General features: G+C 44.4%; 1 protein-coding gene across 1 annotated transcript in view; it reads right to left on the reverse strand.

The window, feature by feature from the left end:
• ARIH2 (ariadne RBR E3 ubiquitin protein ligase 2) overlaps positions 1-19,130 on the reverse strand; it is a 50,046-nt gene extending 30,916 nt beyond the window's left edge. The window contains exons 1-2 of the mRNA XM_063426214.1: positions 19,019-19,130; positions 10,563-10,932 (exon numbers count right to left, since the gene is read on the reverse strand). Of these exons, the coding sequence (XP_063282284.1) occupies positions 10,563-10,820 (258 nt within the window). The 5' untranslated portion in view covers positions 10,821-10,932; positions 19,019-19,130. The remainder of the gene's footprint in view (positions 1-10,562; positions 10,933-19,018) is intronic.
• Between the last annotated feature and the right edge of the window lie 243 nt (positions 19,131-19,373).

Consider the following 19,373-nt stretch of genomic DNA (forward strand, 5'->3'; position numbering starts at 1 on the left):
CTCACAAGCGCCTGCTCGCTGCTCACAAGACTGGATGCTGTTTTCGCAGCCTTCTGGATACGCATCGAACAGAGACAGCGGGGCTCCCCACCGACCCTTCAACCTGCCTCACCGGCTATGCCGATCTGGCACAAGCTAGAGGGCAGAGCTCACCCACCTGCCACACAACCGACAAGCAGCCAAGAGAGAAAGTCCCTGAAGGCCCGCACTGCAACCCAAGCCTCAAAATGGCGACGGACCAGGCGGCGCAATCTACCCAAACGTGGAAACCCAAACACCCGCCTGGGACACTACCTAAGACAAAGCACAACAGAAGAGCATGATTAAGCGACCCCACCTGGCAACTCCGGGGCCCAGAGGACCGCAACACCTCGCTCCAATCCAGCTTTGGATACTGTACAGATCTGCAGACCAGCTAGACCGGGGTCAGAAGAAACATCAGCCACAAGACACCATGCAGGACTCTATCCTCCCCATGCAGGGAATAGGCTGACCACATCATGAAAGCACCTAGCCCAAGGTCCTGGGAGATGCACTGTCTCTACCACACATGGGACCTAAGTATATAAGTATATGCCTCCTTGCACATGCTGAATAACAGTCCGTGTTTTATTTTTGTTGGTTATATTCTTTTATTCACATTATATACACTGAGACAACAGATGCAAGTATAGTGTTTGCAGCCTTAGGGGATTTGATGGCTTTAATAACATACTATCTGACAAGCATTATAGGCTGATAACTCGCTGTTATATTGACTACTCTGACACTAAAGCTTTATGTGATACACCATCAACACCATAATCATTATCTTACAATCCTGATCATCAGCGGCTAGTATACACAACTATTACCGACCACTCACCCACTGATACAAACAGGTTCAATAGTGGTTCTGGGTCAGGTTTTAAAGGGGTAACGGAGGGGAGTATCTGCTAACTCCATTAGTATTAGCTGTCTAATCCGTTTGATTTAGATATTAGCGAGTGACAACCGAACCGGTACATATATAAACGCTTGATGTTAATGCTATTCAATATGTGCTTTACACTCCTGACTTCCACACGCTTATGCCCATATGGCATGACTTACAGCGACAAGCAGGGCCGGACTGGGAAGAAAATTCGGCCCGGGCATTTTTTAATCACAGCGGCCCACTAAGAAGGGGGCGGTGCAGAGAGGGTGTGTGTTTTGTCATCACTAATGACAAACACGCCCCCTCTCAAAGTGAGCATGTTAGTTCAATGCTCTTCCAGGGCAGACCATACGCAGACCTCTGCTAAAGAGCTCTAGCATGAGAAAAAAGCCCTGTATTTGTTCTGCACAGCGCAAGCAAATTTAATAACATGCTTGCACTGTTTCCTTGCAACTTGGCTCTGGTGTCTCTATAAATGGATACCAGGAGACAAAAAGGAAAGAGTATTGTGCATGTGTTTGGAGCCTGCTTGTGGTATTACGTGTGTGTAGAGTGAGCTGATTGTGGTGTGGTATTGTGTAATAAGGTCTGTTTTAGTCGTGTTGTGTTTGTGGTGTAATGTAATGCATATGTGGCTAGGGACTCTAGAGAATGTGTGTATAGGGGAATGTAGCAAGTGTGTGCATACAGGCTATAGTGTGTGTGTGTATAGGTGATGTAGTGTTTGTAGAGAGTGTGTGTTTAGGGGTGTAGTATGTGTTTGCTTACAAGGAATCTGGTGTGTGTATAGGGGATCCAGAGTGTGTGTGTGTATATATATATATATATATGTATAGGAGTCTAGTGTGTGTTTGAAGGACCCAGAATGTGTGTAGGAGATCTAGTGAGTGTGCGTATATAACGGATTCAGAGTGTATATAGGGATCTAGTGTCTGTATGTGTGTAGATAATCCAGAGTTGGGTAAAGGATGTAGTGTGTGTCTGGAATGTAATGTGTTTAGGGGTGCAGTATGTGTGTGAGGGGTGCTGTGTGTGTGAGGGGTGCTATATTATATAAATATGTTTGGAAGTATTGTGTATGTGTGTGATGCAGTGTATCGGGGGGTTGTGTGTGTATGTGAGGGGTGCAGTATGTGTGTGTGTGATGGATGCTGTGTGTGAGGTGTGATGTGTGTGAGGTGTGATGTGTGTGAGGTGTGATGTGTGTGAGGTGTGATGTGTGTGAGGTGTGATGTGTGTGAGGTGTGATGTGTGTGAGGTGTGAGGTGTGTGAGGTGTGATGTGTGTGAGGTGTGTGAGGGTGGTGTGTGTGTGAGGGTGCAGTGTGTGCGATTGATTTGTGTGAGGGTGCTGTGTGTGAGAGTGCTGTGTGTGATGTGTATGTGTGGGTGCGGTGTATGGTGTGTGTGTGGGTGCTGTGTATGATGTGTGTGAGAGTGCTGTGTGTGATGTGTGTGAGAGTGTTGTGTGTGATGTGTGTGAGAGTGTGAGAGTGTTGTGTGTGTGATGTGTGTGAGTGCTGAGTGTGATGTGTGTGAGAGTGCTGTGTGTGTGTGTGGGTGCTGTGTATGATGTGTGTGAGAGTGCTGTGTGTGATGTGTGTGAGAGTGTTGTGTGTGATGTGTGTGAGAGTGTTGTGTGTGATGTGTGTGAGAGTGTTGTGTGTGATGTGTGTGAGAGTGTTGTGTGTGTGATGTGTGTGAGAGTGTTGTGTGTGTGATGTGTGTGAGTGCTGAGTGTGATGTGTGTGAGAGTGCTGTGTGTGTGTGGGTGCTGTGTATGATGTGTGTGAGAGTGCTGTGTGTGATGTGTGTGAGAGTGTTGTGTGTGATGCTACCAAGGAGCTTGTCCATGCTCTAGTAATTTCCCGCATGGATTACTGTAACCCTCTCCTGATTGGTCTCCCCAAAAGCCGTACTGCCCCGCTACAGTCTGTAATGAATGCTGCAGCTAGACTGATTTTCCTATCCAGTCGGTCCTCTCACACCTCGCCCCTCTGCCAGTCCTTACATTGGCTCCCTGTATCCTATAGGAGTCAATTCAAAGTGCTAACCCATACATTTAAAGCACTGAACAATTCCAGCCCCTCTTATATCTCTTCACTGATCCAGAGGTATGCCCCTCCTCGTACTCTCCGCTCTGCCCGCGACCACCTCCTGACCGCTGCTCGCACCCGTACGGCCAACTCACGCTTGCAGGACTTCTCACGGGCGGCTCCTCTCCTATGGAATAACTTGCCTACTGCCATCAGACTCTCCCCTAGTCTTCAATCATTTAAGAAGGGCCTTAAATCCCATCTCTTCAGGAAAGCGTATGGCCTCCCAGAGTAATCTCTCCCTTACATACCTGTCCCTATGGGATAGTGCTTTGCTCTCTCCTCCAGCTCTGCTTCACTCCTACTTGATATTTCCTATCCTAATGTTTCTAATACCCCACTTCCTATAGACTGTAAGCTCATTTGAGCAGGGTCCTCTTCAACCTATTATTCCTGTAAGTTTTCTTGTAATTGTCTTATTTATTGTTACATCCCCCCCCTCTCAAAATATTGTAAAGCGCTACGGAATCTGTTGGCGCTATATAAATGGCGATAATAATAATAATAATAATGTGTGTGAGTGCTGAGTGTGATGTGTGTGAGAGTGCTGTGTGTGATGTGTGTGTGGGGGTGCTGTGTATGATGTGTGTGGGAGTGTTGTGTGTGATGTGTGTGAGAGTGTTGTGTGTGATGTGTGTGAGTGCTGAGTGTGATGTGTGTGAGTGCTGTGTGTGATGTGTGTGTGTGGGTGCTGTGTATGATGTGTGTGAGAGTGCTGTGTGATGTGTGTGAGAGTGCTGTGTGTGATGTGTGTGTGGGGGTGCTGTGTATGATGTGTGTGAGAGTGCTGTTTGTGATGTGTGTGAGAGTGTTGTGTGTGATGTGTGTGAGTGTTGTGTGTGATGTGTGTGAGTGCTGAGTGTGATGTGTGTGAGTGCTGAGTGTGATGTGTGTGAGTGCTGAGTGTGATGTGTGTGAGTGCTGAGTGTGATGTGTGTGAGAGTGCTGTGTGTGATGTGTGTGTGTGTGTGCTGTGTATGATGTGTGTGTGTGGGTGCTGTGTATGATGTGTGTGAGAGTGTTGTGTGTGATGTGTGTGTGTGGGTGTTGTGTATGATGTGTGTGAGAGTGTTGTGTGTGTGAGTGCTGAGTGTGATGTGTGTGAGTGCTGAGTGTGATGTGTGTGAGTGCTGAGTGTGATGTGTGTGAGTGCTGAGTGTGATGTGTGTGAGTGCTGAGTGTGTTGTGTGTGAGTGCTGAGTGTGATAATGTTGTGAGTGCTGAGTGTGAGAGTGCTGAGTGTGAGAGTGCTGAGTGTGAGAGTGCTGAGTGTGAGAGTGCTGAGTGTGAGAGTGCTGAGTGTGAGAGTGCTGAGTGTGAGAGTGCTGAGTGTGAGAGTGCTGAGTGTGAGAGTGCTGATTGTGAGATGTGTGTGATGTGTGTGCTGAGTGTGATGTGTGTGATGTGTGTGCTGAGTGTGATGTGTGTGAGTGTGATGTGTGTGATGTGTGTAAATGTTGTGTGGGTAAATAAACAAATAATAAAACTAAGGGGGGTAAATAAACAAATAAAAAAAACTAAGGGGGGTAAATAAACAAATAAAAACAACTAAGGGGGGTAAATAAACAAATAAAAACAACTAAGGGGGTAAATAAACAAACAAAAAAAACTAAGGGGGTAAATAAACAAATAAAAAACTAAGGGGGGTAATTAAACAAATAAAAAACTAAGGGGGGTAAATAAACAAATAAAAAACTAAGGGGGTAAATAAACAAATAAACAAACTGGGGGGTAAATAAACAAATAAAAAACTAAGGGGGGTAAATAAACAAATAAAAAAAACTAGGGGGGTAAATAAACAAATGAAAAAACTAGGGGGGTAAATAAACAAATTGAAAAAAAACTAAGAAGGCATTAAATCCCCCCCTCCCTTCTTACCTTTAGCCTGGGAGGGGGGGACAGGCATGGTTGTACCTGGGAGAGGGGGACCAGCAGTCGCACACGATCCCTGGTGATCTAGTGGTGAGTGAACTCTCGCGAGATCGGGGGCGTTGCCATAGCAACGCTCCCGATCTCGCGAGAGGAACCCGGCGGAGCTGCAAGATAGAGCTCCGCCGGGTCCTCTCCCTCCCCAGCCGCAGGTCTATTTAAGTGGGCCGGTGAGGGAGATCTCCGATCTCCTCACCGGCCCGCCATGGCACACAGCGGGGCCGGCGCTCGGATAGTGCCGGCCCTGCATAGACCGGCAGGGGAGATCCTGGGACCTTCCCCTGCCGGCCTCGGCCCCTGGCCACCGCGGCCCACCGGGCATTTGCCCGGTGTGCCCGATGGCCAGTCCGGGCCTGGCGACAAGCCCTCAGACCAACCTGCTGAGCATTAACCATAATTTAACGACAATAACAGCACACACAATGGGAATTGCGGTACAACGGGCCCAAAGTGACATAGCACGACTGCGAGGTACTAGTCCCATTGAACATATCACACCCGACTTACTGCAATTCACTTCAGCTTGGTTATAATACGTTACCATTAATCGACACATAAAAAATTAAAAATCGAGGCATTAACTCTCTGGAAATGTAATCAACTAAATGTTTTGCTGTATTAACCCGACGATGTAACTCATACATGCATTTCCATATTTTTCATTCTGTATTCATCACGTATGCCTTGATAAAAAAAAAAAAAAAAAAAAAAAAAAAAAAAAAAGATTTTACTATATTTAGAAATGCAAGGAGAGGCTAAATGGTGTTTTTAACACTATAGGGTCAGGAATACACATTTGTATTCCTGACTCTATGGTGTTCATTTAACTTTTTCTGCTCGCCACTGGACTGTGGAAATGGAGCCCTGGCAAACTGCGGTCATTGGGCCAGATGAAAGCCAGCAGAGACACTGGAAGTTCCATTACACTGAAGTGGTCATGGTGCTTGGAGTAGCCCTTAAAAGGGACACAAAAGGCACCAGAGTAATATTCTACAAAACGGCAATGTTTTACATTGCAGGGTTAAAATCACTGGGCTTATGCCCCCAGATCACTTCATTAAGATGCATTTGTCAGAGTGCCTTTAGTGTCCCTTTAACTTACCATACACAGTGTTATCTTGAGCAAAGAGTCTTTTGGAACACCGAAAAGCTCCAATTAGCAATCATGCTAAAATTGAACTATTACACAAAGATTATTATGAGTAAAAGTTTGTGGGGTTTTTTCTTCTGGTGTCAGTTAAATGGTTTTGCAAATGTAGATGAAGGAAATTGAAACAGCAAACCATCTGTCAGGGTCTATGAAATTAAAGCTGGGGCGCGAGATCAACAAGTGACGTCGCCATGCTCAGAGAAAAGGAAGCAAACGGGACTTAAAGTACCTGAAACATTTACCCATCAAGAAAAAAAAAAAAAAGTTCAATTAATGGAGTTATCTGCATTTTAACCTTCTCTGGGAACTTAATCAAAGGACTCCGTAAGGCAACATGCACAAATCCAGCAGAGCACTACTGTGGTTCAGCAGTTAGGTAAAAGCAGTGCTTTTACATACCCAGGAGCCAGTGAGCCATAATGCCTGTATTTATTATTGTGATTTATTGGAATGGAGACAAACAAGCACACACAACAGCTACAGGTTAGCTCCCAATCTTAGGACATATCTGCGTCTCCTGTGTACAGAACTCAGACATAGAACTATCCACCCACTCACATATATGCATACATAACTAGCCAAACTCACACTCAGTTCTGGCAAAAAGAAGGTGGCAAAAACTTTTTACAGTATACCACTTTGTGGTAAAAAGTTTAAAAACAGCACCACAATTTATCTCTATATTCTGATAGCATAATTATAATGTTAGCAAATCTATAGTTTAAAACAAACTTTTGGAGAAGTGGCATGCATTCACTTAAAGGGAAAGGGCTCTAAGAGCACGTTAGCTTGCGGAAGCCTTGTGTGCATGAAGGGTGCGTAATTTATTTATTTTTTTACACTTTACAAAAAGAGAAGATTTTTTTTATTATTTTTTTTTTTTAGAAATTTACACTTTTATAAATTGGCCTTGTTACAACCACTTTGGCAGACTGGTAATATTACTTCCTGTTTGTCATTTGTCCAAGATCTAAATAAAGTTTTGGCTGGAGCCAAGTCATGGCAATCCAAAGAGACATTCCACCATTTCCATAATCCCATTGTATTATGGTATGTGGAGACTGACAAGTTCCCTAAATCTGGAAACTGTGTATTTCTGCCAGCTTTATCAGGACAATTCCCTGCCTCCCTTGGCCTTCCACATCCACTTTGTCTGAAGGATGTTTATAGGGGTGACTCTATTCTTATGAATGTGTCATAAGGAAACTGCTATTCCTGATGCCATGGTCCAACTACCATCAACTTTCATGTTTCGCTTGGCTTATGCCTGGGTTCTTGACTTCCCCTCTCTCCAACTTTATCTTTTTGTTATCAACCTAGCCCTCTGGTGCATGCTATATCATTACTGTACTCATCATAGATTACAACTAAGGAGATGGCTCCTCTACCACATTCCACTAATTACTGGGAACATGACTTAGGACAGATCTGCACCATAAGTCATTTATAAGCACAAAGTATCATGAGACTGAATATAACATGCTCACACACTGACATAACCCCAAAATTGGCAAATTGGCATCCTATACTTTCTATCAGGACCATGAATGCTATTGGCGTAACAGAGAACTTAGTACGTTTTTTCAGATCTGCCTCCCCTATACAACCATTCTTGAAGTGTATTAATTCAGTTCGACACTCACAGAAATACCAATTCTTCAGTCTCAAAACATCACAAGACTTTAAAATTTCATTTACACCACCCATAGCCTTATTTAAGTGTTTTGGAGGCGGAGTGTGGCCCGGATGGGTTGATCAGCAAAGCTTACAACATCCGTACCATAGAAGAATTTTATCCAGTTTTGAGAATTACCCACTTGATTTCAATGGATGGCGTGGCTATCCTCTGGGTCTGCCAGCTCTGCAGCCTATATACCTTTATTTTGGGTTGATTTGATTCAGGATGGTAATGTATGGGCATGCATGCTTTGTGCGCATGCGCACACTTTTTTCTCTTTCCCCCTTCCATACTTTTCCCATATACACACTTTTTCTTGACTTACTGTAGTGATCGTTTATCAGAATATTCAAGTCAATATATTACGGGTTTTATCTCCACTTTAACATTTCGGAGACACCAGGAACTTGTGTGTTTATTGTACAACAACCTACCCTTACCATAATCCTACACTATCCTCAACCAAAAAACATAATTAATCCTAACCCAGTATTAGCCCTTAACCTACAGTAGCCCTAAAACCATCCCCATCACAGAGGGATTCCTCCTGCTGACAGCAGAAGGATTTCCCAGCTCACAAACAGAGTGCTCTGTGAGGGTCATCTACTGGGTCACTGCAGGATGTGAATATGTCACTCTCATGCTGCAGCTCTGGAATGCTGTCTGTTCCAATCACACTACAACTGGTGCTGGGCAGCTGGCAAAGTCCAGTGCCAATCACGATCATTGAAAATGCTTCTTTTCACACACTGGGGGCCTCTTGCTCTCGTGGGCAGCCGGCTCAAAATCACCATGTCTCATTGATTGCACTTAGAGGATTTAAACAGATTTGAAGGGCTGTATGCAATACTCAATTTGAGAATGGCACACAGCTCATCTATCAGTCTAGTGCCCAAAAATATAGCCCCAGCCAACAGAGGTGAGCCCCAAAGAATCAATTAATTTAACCCGGCTCAAACCAAAACATTAGAATGTTTCATGCTGTCCTAACAGCATTACAGGCCACTCTGTGGAGGACGGCATGGAATGTCTCAACATCCTTAAGAGGTTAAAAAAGTTAAACTATTAGTGCAGGGACGCGTCTCTCACTATCTCAAGTACTCACTTGATTAGTAGGCAACTACACCTAGTCAGCCTGACATGCTATCAATAGGTACAGCGCTCTAGCAGTAGTTGCCTACCATCTGGGGCTGGTGCCCTCACAAACATCCAGCTGACACTCTCTACATGTTACTAGCAAACCCTTTTCTACATATAAAAATGTGCAGTAACGTCATTGCATTACCACCGTTTTGATATGTTGATTTATCTGTGCCTAGTACTGCTGTTGTGGCTTAATAAGCTCGTGTCTTTTTAACGAACAACAAAAATAAAGAATAAAAAAATAAAATAAAGTTAAGATGTTTTCAGGCCTCCCTCCCCCACCTTGCACTCTAATTACAAAAATCCTGAAGAGAAGAAAAAAGTTACTATATGTTCTGAACGGGTTGTTCTATAAACAACCTTGTAAAAAAGACACTAAAAGTTGTATTTCATTAAAAGAATGGAACATTGTAATGACGCTGTCAAAGGGACAGTTACTTTTTTTTACCCGAGTCCCCATCAGGCAGTAATAGGATAATGTAATTACAGTCAGTCAGCAGAGCAACCCAATAAAAATAGAGTCAGCCCAATAATCTGTGCAGACACATGGTCAGGTTTCCTTCCATTGCCTACAAAACAAAACAAGTCCTATGATTGGTTTTAGTCCATGTCAGCAATAGGGCAGGCCTAAATGACTTCCACTGGGGGCTACCAAAGTGCAGTAAAATGCCATGTTACTTAAAATAAAAAAATACCGGTATATGCCATTTAAAAAAAAAATTACTTTCATTAATAATAATTCAAATTAACAAAAGCAAATTAGTTGAGAATAGTATCCGTAAAATTTTTTTTAGCAAATTCATCAGAAAATTGCATAAGTTCCTGTGCCTCTCAGAAATGCACTTCATTCCAACCCCGACACATTAAGAGATTAAAAATAAAAAAAAACCCTTTTCTTTTCATTAACCCCTTAAGGACCAAACTTCTGGAATAAGAGGGAATCATGACATGTCACACGTCATGTGTCCTTAAGGCGTTAAAGCTAGATAAAAAAAATATAAAAAAAAATATATATATATATATATATATATAAATATACACACACAGACACACATATACACATATACATACACACACATTTATAAACCTTTATCACAGATTTGGTGATTCCGTTTTAAAGGAACACTATAGTGTTAGAAATATAAACAAGTATTACACCTGTTATAGTGTCACTTCACTGTTTAGATTCAGCCCCGTAAATTCAGTCTAAAAGGAAAAAAGGTTTAAAAACTTACAATTTTTTCCCCAACAGAGACTCACATGGTACAGCCGATTGTGACGTCATTCAGCAGACATTATTTATTCTCAACAAATCAAATGCTCCTCACAGAAAAGCATTGCGGAAGAGAAATATTTGAAGGTTTTTACATCAGAACCCGCAAATACAATAAAGATTCTGAAAGGGTCGTCCACTGAAGGTCACAAGGGGGAAGAGAAGCACATGTGCAGTGTGTGCCGCACTTCACCAATCAAATAGCATTCAGAAAAGGTGACGTGTAAGAACTGAGTTATATGATAAATCAGAGGGGGGAAAAATAATCAATCAAATAACTCTGCTTTTGGAAGACTTTCTTACATCTCACAATAGGCAAGATAAATATCCCAAAGGGTGTTTAAGAAAAAGGATCCAGTGACCTTTACATCTGCTTACCTTTAGCAAAGATGCCATATTTGCCATTTGCTCATTCAGAGCACTCTCCGACTCTCGGTAGGTAAGACAGCTAAAAAGATATTCCTCTGGATCAAAAGAGTCTGCTCCTTGCTGTTCGACGTCATTTGCAACCCCATCATAATAATCCTCTATGTCCCCTGGGTCATCCTCTTCCTCCTCCTCATCATCATCATCATCACAATTCGGATCATAGTCCTCATTGCTGTCTGATCCCTGACTGTTCATATCCACAGACATTTTACTATGGAGGGGTAAAACAGAGCAAGGTAGCAATAAGGTCCTCGGTGCAAACCCCCTTCACAAGGTAGCACTATGCTGTTGTCTGGAACCCATCTGTGGCAGTAGTCTTCTGAAAAGCAAACAGTGAGAAAGTGTGCATCAATAAATATTTGAGCATATGCATTACAATATGGGTGTTTGAACTTGGCAACACGTCCCATGATCCAAGGCCAACCAGAGGAAGCTGGAAAGCCAAGCTTGGACTATCATTGAATTGCAATGTCATAAATTAGTCATATTGTTACATCTATATTCTCAGAACTGCTAAACAGAGTACATGATGAGTTAAACAGGCCATGTTAAAAATCAAATATAAATGTTTACAGAATATAAAGTACATCTGTCATGGAAGAACACTGCATGGTGGCAAGACATAGCCAAAGATCTATCAAAAGTGCACATGACATTTTAATTTAATGCTGGAAAAGAAACTATAGCTAAACAAGTGAAGTGTGCAAGACTAACTTCTATAGACTGCAGACTGAAACAAATGCAGTGTATGCTTGCCCAATCAACTAAGCTGGAAGAGAGAATAGCCATTAAAGGGACACTAATCTTAATCTCAAAGTGATGTGGGTGCCATGTTCTCATCATGTTAACCCAACAAGTAAAATCATTGCCATTCTGCAGGAACAGGGTTTAAATGCCTCTAGTGCAGGGATGTCGAACATGCGGCCCCCCAGATGTTGCTGAACTACAACTCCCATGATAACAGATAGCCAGGGAATCATGGGAGTTGTAGTTCAGCAACATCTGGGGGGGGGGGGGGGGGGCGCATGTTCGACATCCCTGCTCTAGTGGATCAGAATCACTAGTGCAAATTCTAAAAACCTGCAATATGCATCTGTACATCATAGGCAACAGTGTCTCTCCCATAAGCCATCATCTACAAAAGTAAGGGGTTGCTTTGGGTTTCTCCTTCAAAACAGGAACTTCACTACTAGTTTTAGGCACAGCAAGGTGGCTGTGGAATTACAGAAAATGTTATAGGGATTGCCTTCAATTACAATAAACAAATGGTAATCAGTGTAGTGTGTCAAAAGAAAACAGGAAAGGATGCAGTTACCGTTTTAGGGGCCCCTCTATTAAATACTTTTTGAAGGTAACAGTTTATGATGCAATTAACAGATCACTTATCATAAATATATATATGAACAAATGTATTGCTTTAGGCATTTTAATACAATACTTACACCCTAGCTTGCAATGTCAATGCTGCCCTGATATCAGGTTTGTGTATGTTCAACTAGCAGTAACTTTCCTCCTAAAGAGCTTCCCAAAGCATGACACACAAACCCGATCATGCTTTTTGGTAGGAATCAGTGCCAGCACACTGAATGGAATGACGTTTATCATTCTGCCCTATATGCCTCAAACAAAACTTGAGAAGCTCATAGTCTAACACTTGCCAAAAGTAATCAATTTAACAGCAGCATATGCACTGCAGCTGCTTTGAAGACAAGCAGCAAAACCACTTGTATGTGTGTATGTCAAAATCTGAATGACCGTTGGGGAGGTCACTTTAAATCCATATATTTGCTTGTATCTATATTCATTATGAATATCCGCTGTGTATACCGTAACCGGTAAGAATTATGAACCTTTGAAACAAATGCTTCCCAAACCGAACCCATTGATCTAAAGATTTCTACATCTCCTTTTATGTTAGGTTCTAAGGAGAGTCATCAGACAAACCAGTCATGCCATTCTATTAAATATGAGGGGGAAAAACTAAACACTGACCTATTTTCTGAGTAAATAACGAGCCTTTGATCTGGAAACGATCATGTGTTTCAACGAAGATTAATCTAAACAATATATCTTTATATGTAAATCTACAACAGCTGTAAAAACTCTTCCCTGTGGATTACTGCTGTCCACATTATGTTGCACTCATAACCAATGCCATGATATTCTGGGAGAGAAATTATTATTTTGCTAATCTAGATTTGGTTAAACTGGATATCATTGTTTTTGCTTACTTTTTTTTATTTTTTTTATTTAAGTGTCTACTATGTTTACAATATACACACACTCCCTGATCTGCTGTTTAGAATAATAGTAGAACATGTTTTTAAATCCATAAATACAAAGATGACATTATTTTATGTAAAAAACCCTGATGAGGTTAGATGATAAATGATTAGCTTTAGAACCCCCTTGGCAATGCTCTGTTAGGTATGAGAGAGCTGAAGGATTCTCCTTCCCTCTCTATAAACCATCTGGGTGAAGTCAGCCGTTAAGCCCATCTCCATGAGCTAGAAACATAATGACGTAGAAGATCTAGGTCTGTGAAGGTTCAGTTTTTTTATGTAACCGACTTCTGAATAGATGAGTGTGCCTGACTTCAAAAGCTTTTTTTCCATTAAAAAAAACAAACAAACCTCACTTGCAGGAAATCAAAAACTTTTGGTCCAGGTATTCTAGAGTTTTTCTTTCTTTAAAGGGATACTAAGCACCAAAACCATGACAACTTAAAAAGACTCTCCAGTGCCAGGAAAACAAACCGTATTCCTGGCACTGCAGGTCCCCTCTCCCTCCCACCCCCCATCCCAGGTTGCTGAAGGTGTTAAAACCCCTCAAGTGACTTACCTGTATCCAGCGCCTTTGTCCCTCGGCACTGGTTCAGGGTCTGCCCACGCCGTCATCCGGCAGGGGAGACCTAATTCGCATGCGCGGCAATGCCGCGCACGCGCATTAGACCTCCCCATAGCAAAGCATTGAAAATGCTTTCAGTGCTTTCCTATAGGGATTTCAGCGACGCTGGAGATCTTCACATAGCGTGAGGACGTCCAGCGAAGCTATAGCACAGAAAATCTGTGCTATAAACCCGGAAGTGCCCTCTAGTGGCCGTCTAGTAGACAGCTACTAGAGGAGGAGTTAACCCTGAAAGGTAAATATTGCAGTTTATGAAAACTGCAATATTTACAGTTGCAGGGTTAAGGGTAGTGGGAGTTGGCACCCAGACCACTCCAATGAGCAGAAGTGGTCTGGGTGCCTGGAGTGTCCCTTTAGTGTAGTGGTCGTGGTGCCTATTTGGTATCGACACAGAATGACAAACATAGAACGTGACAGCATATAAGAACCGTTCGGCCCAACTAGTCTGCCCAATTTTCTAAATACTTGCATTATTCCCTGGCCTTATCTTATAGCTAGGATAGCCTTATGCCTATCCCACGCATGCTTAAACTCCTTTACTGTGTTAACCTCTACCACTTCAGCTGGAAGGCTATTCCATGCATCCACTACCCTCTCAGTAAAGTAATACTTCCTGATATTTTTAAAACTTTGCCCCTTTAATTTAAGACTATGTCCTCTTGTTGTGGTAGTTTTTCTTTTAAATATAGCCTCCTCCTGTGTTGATTCCCATTCTGTATTTAAATGTTTATATCATATCCCCCCAGTCTGGGGGTGCTGAATTTTCCTCAGAGATGCATTGATTCAATGCATCTCTATGAGGAGGTGCTGATTGGACTAAACAGTGTTTTTCTCAGCCCCCTTGCCGATATTAGACAATCCAATAAAAATCTGCAATCTGCAACCACAAGCCACCTAAATTGTGGTTTTTCACTATAGGGTCAGGAATACGTTTGTGCTCCTGACCCTATAGTGATCCTTTATGGAATACAATCATAAAGCAATATTATATAATATAAACACAATGTATTCATAAACGTTACAATTTATTTATTTTACAAATCTGAAAAACATATTTCAGATGTATAAGTTGACATTGTTAATGTTCACTATTTGGTTTATAATTCATATGTGTGTAAATTACTTTTGAAAAAAATTCAATAAAAATAGGGTATGTCTTCCTGACAAAACCTGTCATGGGAAGCTCATGTCTACTCCCTTCCACGCCTCCCTATCCCATTCAGTATTGTTTATCCCATAGCCCTTCATCATGCATGCGCTCTGAGACTGTTAAATAGTCCAACCAAGGGCGCTTCTCTCTGAGAACCATATGATTGGACGTCCATGCAGATCCCATGACATAAGGCAGGGGCATGTCAAGCAGCACTGGAAGCTTTGCCCTGCAATGGATAATGGTAAGTAAATCTATAGTTTTAAACACAGAGCAGCCTGGATGAAAGGTTAATTTTTATCTTTAACTTTTAAAACAGATGCCCCGAATCTAAAGGCACTAGGAAGCTGGGATTTGGCAAGAGTTGACAACAAAGTTTTACCATTTGACAACTTCAGGCTAGCCGGAAGACAACGTAGTCCCTATTTTACCTTATGATTATGTTTAAATTTCAATGACATTCAAATGCAGTTAGCATGAATATTTATTAACCCCTTAAGGGCACATGACATGTGTGACATGTCATGATTCCCTTTTATTCCAGAAGTTTGGTCCTTACGGGGTTAAAGATATCTTTACCAAATACTCAGAGGTGGCAGAGCCACTTTAAAGGGATTCTATAGTGTTAGGAATACAAATCTGTATTTCTAACACTAAAGTGCCAGTGCCCTTGACCCGCTCCTACCCTCCGCGCAGCCCTTTTGTCAATTACCTGATTCCAGCGCCAAGAGTGGACTTAATAAGCATGTGCGGCAAGCGCATTAAGCCTTCCCCATAAGAAAGCATTGAATCAATGCTTTAGTATGGGGTTTTCACTGACAGTGGATGTTCTTATGCAAAGCGTGTGTTCGTCCAGTGTCGGTAAACGTAGTAAAACACCTCTAGTGGATGTCTGATAGACAATCGCTAGAGGCAGTCTTAGTGCTGCAAAGTAATCATAGCAGTTTCTCAAAAACTTTATCTTGACAAAGAACCTTAAAAAATGGTGGCCATTGCAATGATACAAAAACACCTCTAACCTCCCATTTAACATTTTTAGGGGTTGGTGGACAAGCAGGTAAACTTTTTTTGTTTAGTTAATACTTTGAGTTTGAAATCACCAGAGGTGATACCAAAACTCGGAGTTTGAGCCCATATATGCAACACACACTTAGACCAACAGCTCTTCGCAATGTTTAGAATTTCTGCTAGATAAACTACTTCAAGGAAATATAAATACTTTTGAATTCACAAGTCTCCTGAAAAATCTGTATATGTTTTATATTTACATTTGTGTACCTGTTGAATATGCTATTAGCCCATGTGTAGTAATGACGTACGGCACTCAGAGGGAACAATAGTACACAGCGTATGATCTATTTATATAAAGCACTCCTTGCAATTTATAGATTACATTACAGCGGAAGGAAGGTGTGGTAAGTGTAGTAGGTACACAGTTATACATTGTATGTATATTTTATTTGTAAAACACATTTGAATATGTCGTCACAGGTAAAATTTCTGGAGGGAAGGTAACATAAGTGCAGCAGATACACAATGACTAACAAAAGGTACTCTGCACTTTAGACAAGATTGGAATCCAGTTCTGGAATCAAGTTCTACGATGTATATTTTATTTATATAGCACTAGCCAGTGTACTTAGCACTTTACAGATTCCATTACAGTAGGTGTTATCCAAGTAAGTGCTATAGTGATCACATAAATAATACATACACTGTATATGTACTGCAGCACGTACTGCCTTCAGTAAATCAACATTGTTTTGTAGTAGTTACTTGATTACATCCACTAGACTCTATACTCATGTTTTAACCCTGAAGCACTCATATTCCAGGCGCTCAATGTAGTGCACTGCCAGAATAGACTTTTTCTATGAGTAAGGTAAGCTACTCATTCCTGTCTCTCAAGCAGTTCCCAGCCTTTAATATTCTCTTGCTCGAGCTGTGCTTACACCTCTTCATGTCCTTTTCATCCAGTTGCAGTATCAAAATGCAGTTTCAAGTCCTTGTTTATGCTGGTTTCCAATTCAGTATACCATCCCTCAACATTCCCATATAGCCCTTCTTTTAACCAACATAGATCTGTTTACACACAAAATCTTAGTTTCTAATTACCCGGTCAATCTTATCCAGGAGCACAGCAAAATGACCCTAAACACTCCAACACAATCTGATATGTTTGACGCCCCAGGGACGTGGCTAAAGCCCCTTTACCCCAGGGACGTGGCTAAAGCCCCTCTACCCCAGGGACGTGGCTAAAGCCCCTCTACCCCAGGGACGTGGCTAAAGCCCCTCTACCCCAGGGACGTGGCTAAAGCCCCTCTACCCCAGGGACGTGGCTAAAGCCCCTCTACCCCAGGGACGTGGCTAAAGCCCCTTTACCCCAGGGACGTGGCTAAAGCCCCTTTACCCCAGGGACGTGGCTAAAGCCCCTTTACCCCCTGCCCCAGGGACGTGGCTAAAGCCCCTTTACCCCCTGCCCCAGGGACGTGGCTAAAGCCCCTTTACCCCCTGCCCCAGGGACGTGGCTAAAGCCCCTTTACCCCCTGCCCCAGGGACGTGGCTAAAGCCCCTTTACCCCCTGCCCCAGGGACGTGGCTAAAGCCCCTTTACCCCCTGCCCCAGGGACGTGGCTAAAGCCCCTTTACCCCCTGCCCCAGGGACGTGGCTAAAGCCCCTTTACCCCCTGCCCCAGGGACGTGGCTAAAGCCCCTTTACCCCCTGCCCCAGGGACGTGGCTAAAGCCCCTTTACCCCCTGCCCCAGGGACGTGGCTAAAGCCCCTTTACCCCCTGCCCCAGGGACGTGGCTAAAGCCCCTTTACCCCCTGCCCCAGGGACGTGGCTAAAGCCCCTTTACCCCCTGCCCCAGGGACGTGGCTAAAGCCCCTTTACCCCCTGCCCCAGGGACGTGGCTAAAGCCCCTTTACCCCCTGCCCCAGGGACGTGGCTAAAGCCCCTTTACCCCCTGCCCCAGGGACGTGGCTAAAGCCCCTTTACCCCCTGCCCCAGGGACGTGGCTAAAGCCCCTTTACCCCCTGCCCCAGGGACGTGGCTAAAGCCCCTTTACCCCCTGCCCCAGGGACGTGGCTAAAGCCCCTTTACCCCCTGCCCCAGGGACGTGGCTAAAGCCCCTTTACCCCCTGCCCCAGGGACGTGGCTAAAGCCCCTTTACCCCCTGCCCCAGGGACGTGGCTAAAGCCCCTTTACCCCCTGCCCCAGGGACGTGGCTAAAGCCCCTTTACCCCCTGCCCCAGGGACGTGGCTAAAGCCCCTTTACCCCCTGCCCCAGGGACGTGGCTAAAGCCCCTTTACCCCCTGCCCCAGGGACGTGGCTAAAGCCCCTTTACCCCCTGCCCCAGGGACGTGGCTAAAGCCCCTTTACCCCCTGCCCCAGGGACGTGGCTAAAGCCCCTTTACCCCCTGCCCCAGGGACGTGGCTAAAGCCCCTTTACCCCCTGCCCCAGGGACGTGGCTAAAGCCCCTTTACCCCCTGCCCCAGGGACGTGGCTAAAGCCCCTTTACCCCCTGCCCCAGGGACGTGGCTAAAGCCCCTTTACCCCCTGCCCCAGGGACGTGGCTAAAGCCCCTTTACCCCCTGCCCCAGGGACGTGGCTAAAGCCCCTTTACCCCCTGCCCCAGGGACGTGGCTAAAGCCCCTTTACCCCCTGCCCCAGGGACGTGGCTAAAGCCCCTTTACCCCCTGCCCCAGGGACGTGGCTAAAGCCCCTTTACCCCCTGCCCCAGGGACGTGGCTAAAGCCCCTTTACCCCCTGCCCCAGGGACGTGGCTAAAGCCCCTTTACCCCCTGCCCCAGGGACGTGGCTAAAGCCCCTTTACCCCCTGCCCCAGGGACGTGGCTAAAGCCCCTTTACCCCCTGCCCCAGGGACGTGGCTAAAGCCTCTTTACCCCCTGCCCCAGGGACGTGGCAAAAGCCTCTTTACCCCCTGCCCCAGAAACATTGCGAAAGCCCCCTTACCCCTGGGACAATGCAATAGCTTCTGTTAGCCCCTGCCCCAGGGACAACACATACTCCTCTTTTCCAAGTGGCTGGCTCAACATGTATTTCATGTAAGCTCCTTTGTCCAGCCACCTAACCCGTAGGTTCCTTGCCCTGGTCTCCTCTACACATTGTATGCACCCCACAGCACGACACCCTATCCCACAAGCCCATCATACAGTGTGACGGCTCGTCCCAGCCTCCCCAAACCGTCTTTGTTTCACTGAATTCATGTTGCCATACTGTATCCCCCCTCTAATGCCCGGGTCCCCGCCCCCTATCCTAAGGTCAATATCCCGGGCTCCCCGCCCTGCAATCCATCATATTATCGGGCTGCCACTGTACTCACCCCGGGCCAGCTCAGCCTCCCTATGTAACAACACGGCTCCGCCTTATCCGACCTCCTCCAACCGATTGCTTTGAACCGGATGTTCTTCGCTCCAGCTGACGTCACGTCCGCTGACCTAGTTCTGGGAGGGGTCGCTGCGATGACTCAAGCGTTGGGCGGAGCGTCGGTATGCTGAGCTTCCTGCTTACCACGTGGTTTGACTCAGAGCAGAGTGTTGTATAGTGAGCCAGTACTGGGATATCCAACATGGCCAAGACAGGCAGACAAATAGCTAACATGGAACAATTCTACAAATCATGAAGTCACACCATATATTTAGTCACAGTTTGTTAGTCTACATATTGCTGTTCAGATT

This window comes from Pelobates fuscus, chromosome 7 (genome assembly GCF_036172605.1).
Source record: "Pelobates fuscus isolate aPelFus1 chromosome 7, aPelFus1.pri, whole genome shotgun sequence".
In the NCBI taxonomy this organism is placed as follows: Eukaryota; Metazoa; Chordata; class Amphibia; order Anura; family Pelobatidae; genus Pelobates; species Pelobates fuscus.